The sequence below is a fragment of the Echinops telfairi genome, unplaced genomic scaffold (genome assembly GCF_000313985.2).
Source record: "Echinops telfairi isolate 266 unplaced genomic scaffold, ASM31398v2 ScPeMD7_6;HRSCAF=24_1, whole genome shotgun sequence".
Lineage (NCBI taxonomy): Eukaryota > Metazoa > Chordata > Mammalia > Afrosoricida > Tenrecidae > Echinops > Echinops telfairi.
In genome coordinates this window covers 19697918-19700748 of record NW_022103903.1, presented here as the reverse complement: position 1 = coordinate 19700748, position 2831 = coordinate 19697918, and the positions used below count along the sequence as shown (strand labels likewise).

Below are 2831 nucleotides of genomic sequence, written 5' to 3'. Positions count from 1 at the left end.
AAATTAGTTATTTAAACATTACTGAACTACATATATACAAGCATTGAAATAGTTTGAGAATACTCATTTGAGGATTTTTAATTTTTAATTCGGCTTTCCTTGGTTCCCCCGGTTGGTTTTTTTTTTTTGGATTTTTCCCTTCCGGTTTTCAAAGTTCTTTTTTTTGCTTCCATTCTTTTTTTTTTTCAAAATATGATGTGAAGAAACGTAAATAGCTAATAGCATTAGGAGAGTGATGCTTCCCAGAACTGGACATGCACAAAATCCAGGGGACACTGGGAAGAATCATAGAGAACATTTCTTTCCCTCCAGGATTAGAAAATATTCAACAGGTTAATTGAGCCTATTATAAGTTAGCATGAACTTCTCAGAAAAAATTGTTTTGCTTTGTTTTCTTAACAGAGAAGTCAGGAATGGCGGAGGAAAATCAGACAATGAAAACTGAGTTTATCCTCACCGGATTTATGGATCACCCAGAACTGAAGACGCTAATGTTTGTGGTATTCTTTGTCATCTACCTGATCACCATGGTGGGCAATCTTGGTTTGGTGGTGTTGATCTCCATGGAGCGCCGTCTGCACACACCCATGTACATCTTTCTGGGCAACCTGGCTCTTGTGGATTCTTGCTGTGCTTGTGCCATTACCCCCAAGATGTTACAGAACTTCTTTGATGAGGACAGAATTATTTCACTTTCTGAATGTATTGCACAATTCTATTTTCTTTGCGCTGTGGAAACTGCAGACTGCTTTCTCCTGGCAGCAATGGCCTATGACCGCTATGTGGCCATATGCAGTCCACTGCAGTACCACACCATGATGCCAAAGCAACTCTGCATTCAGTTGACCACAGGGGCCTTCGTAGCTGGAAATCTGCATTCCATGATTCATGTCGGGCTTTTATTTAGGCTAGCTTTCTGTGGAGGTAATCAAATTAACCACTTTTTTTGTGATATTCTTCCTTTATACAGACTCTCCTGTGTTGACCCTTACATTAATGAACTAGTACTGTTTGTCTTTTCAGGATCAATTCAAGTCTTCACTATAGGCAGTGTCTTAATATCTTATCTCTTAATCCTTTTTACTATTTTCAAAATGAAATCCAAAGAGGGAAGAGCCAAAGCCTTCTCTACCTGTGCATCCCACTTACTGTCTGTCTCATTATTCTATGGTTCTCTTTTCTTCATGTACATTAGACCAAACTTGCTGGAAGAAGGAGACCAAGACATACCAGCTGCTATCTTGTTCACAATTGTAGTTCCCTTACTAAATCCTTTCATTTACAGCCTGAGAAATAAGGAAGTAATAAGTGCCTTGAAAAAAATTCTGAAGATGAACTCCCAGGAAAGTCTGAAACAAATGACAGCTACTGTGGCTTCATGATTTAAATGAAGCAAGGGGCTTAGTAGTTTAAGTACAGCAAAAAACAAAACAACAATAACAAAATATTTCTTATGAAATCATCCAGAGGAAAGGTACATATGGCACATGAAATATTAAAATATATCATAATGCAACCAAAGCAGCAATACATTCAAGGTAAAGAGACATAACTGCTAAATCTTAATTCAACATAACAAAAATTAAAACAAAACATTCCATTAAAACATTTTAAGAATGAATTCAAAAAACACTTTCAAATATTGCCAATTTCATGCACTGTGTCAACACCAGAGATTATCAATACCAAAGGCAACACAGAAAGTAACAATTATTAATATACAGTAGAGTTCTGCTGAACAATGACAACCAGTCCCTATCACAGCTTAGAGAGTGAGCATTACATTTAAGCTAAAAGGGTTTGTGTTCATACGAGCCTTAAATGCAAATAAAATCTCCTCATACTATATAAGTGACAAAATGGTGCCAAGTTAATTGTGAGGAGACAGTACAAACTGATGAGCAAGGCCCCAAACAAGCAATGTACAGATGGCAAACAAGCACATGAAACAAGCTCAACATCATATGTGATTGAGGAATTACACATGAAACAACAATAAAATACTACCAGACACCTGAAATCGAAAACACTGACAGAATCCTGGGAAGGAGGAGAAGGAGGAGGAGGAGGAGCAGAAGTGCTCCCTCACTGTTGGTGATGCAGCCTGAGGATGCAGGCAGGTGCTTACAAAATTAAGCACTGCTGAGCTGCTGTCACGTTGATTTTGACTCATGGTGACTCCATATGCTCACAGAGTAAAACTGCTTCAAAAAGCTTCTTAGCTGTAATCTTCATGGAAGCAGCGTGTCAGGCCTTCTTTTCCACAGAATTCCTGGCTGGTTTTGAACAGATAATATTTAGTTTAAAAAGTCTTACCATATGATCCAGCAATCATGATCCTAGGCATTTATCCAAATGGGATGAACGATGTATGTCCACACAGAAAACTCTACTTGAATGTTTATAGCAACTCTCTTCATACTTGCCTCAGTAGGTAAATGGATATACAAGTGTGGTAGGACTATGAAATGGAATATTATTCAGCAATGAAACAAAAGAGCCATAAAGGTAAACACACAGGCACACAGAGGAACATTAAATGCATATTGATAAATGAAAGAAGCTCATCTTAAAATACTACTTATTGTATAATTCCAACTATGTTGCTTTTCAGAAAAGGCAAAAATATAGACAGTGAAAAGATCAGTGTTTGGCAGGGCTTTAGGGGAAAGGAAAATGGATGACTATGTAGATAAAAGGGTATTTTTAGGGCAGTGAAACTATTCTGTATGATACTTTAATGGTAGGTACAACGCATGCATCTGTCTAAACCTGTACAGACAGACTTGTATAACATAAAGAATTAATTCTAATGGGTAATATAGACTTTA

The 2831-nt window shown here is 37.3% G+C and overlaps 1 protein-coding gene across 1 annotated transcript; it reads left to right on the top strand.

Moving 5' to 3' along the window:
• The first annotated feature begins 404 nt into the window (after positions 1-404).
• On the top strand, positions 405-1382 carry LOC101641627 (olfactory receptor 5K1). The gene has a single exon (XM_004706449.3). It carries the CDS (start codon positions 414-416, stop codon positions 1380-1382), a length of 969 nt encoding a protein of 322 aa, XP_004706506.1. The 5' UTR covers positions 405-413.
• The last annotated feature ends 1449 nt before the right edge of the window (positions 1383-2831 follow it).

Excerpts from the sequence above, each read along its gene's own strand:
- LOC101641627 (XM_004706449.3), top strand. The coding sequence starts at position 414 with ATGGCGGAGGAAAATCAGACAATGAAAACTGAGTTTATCCTCACCGGA.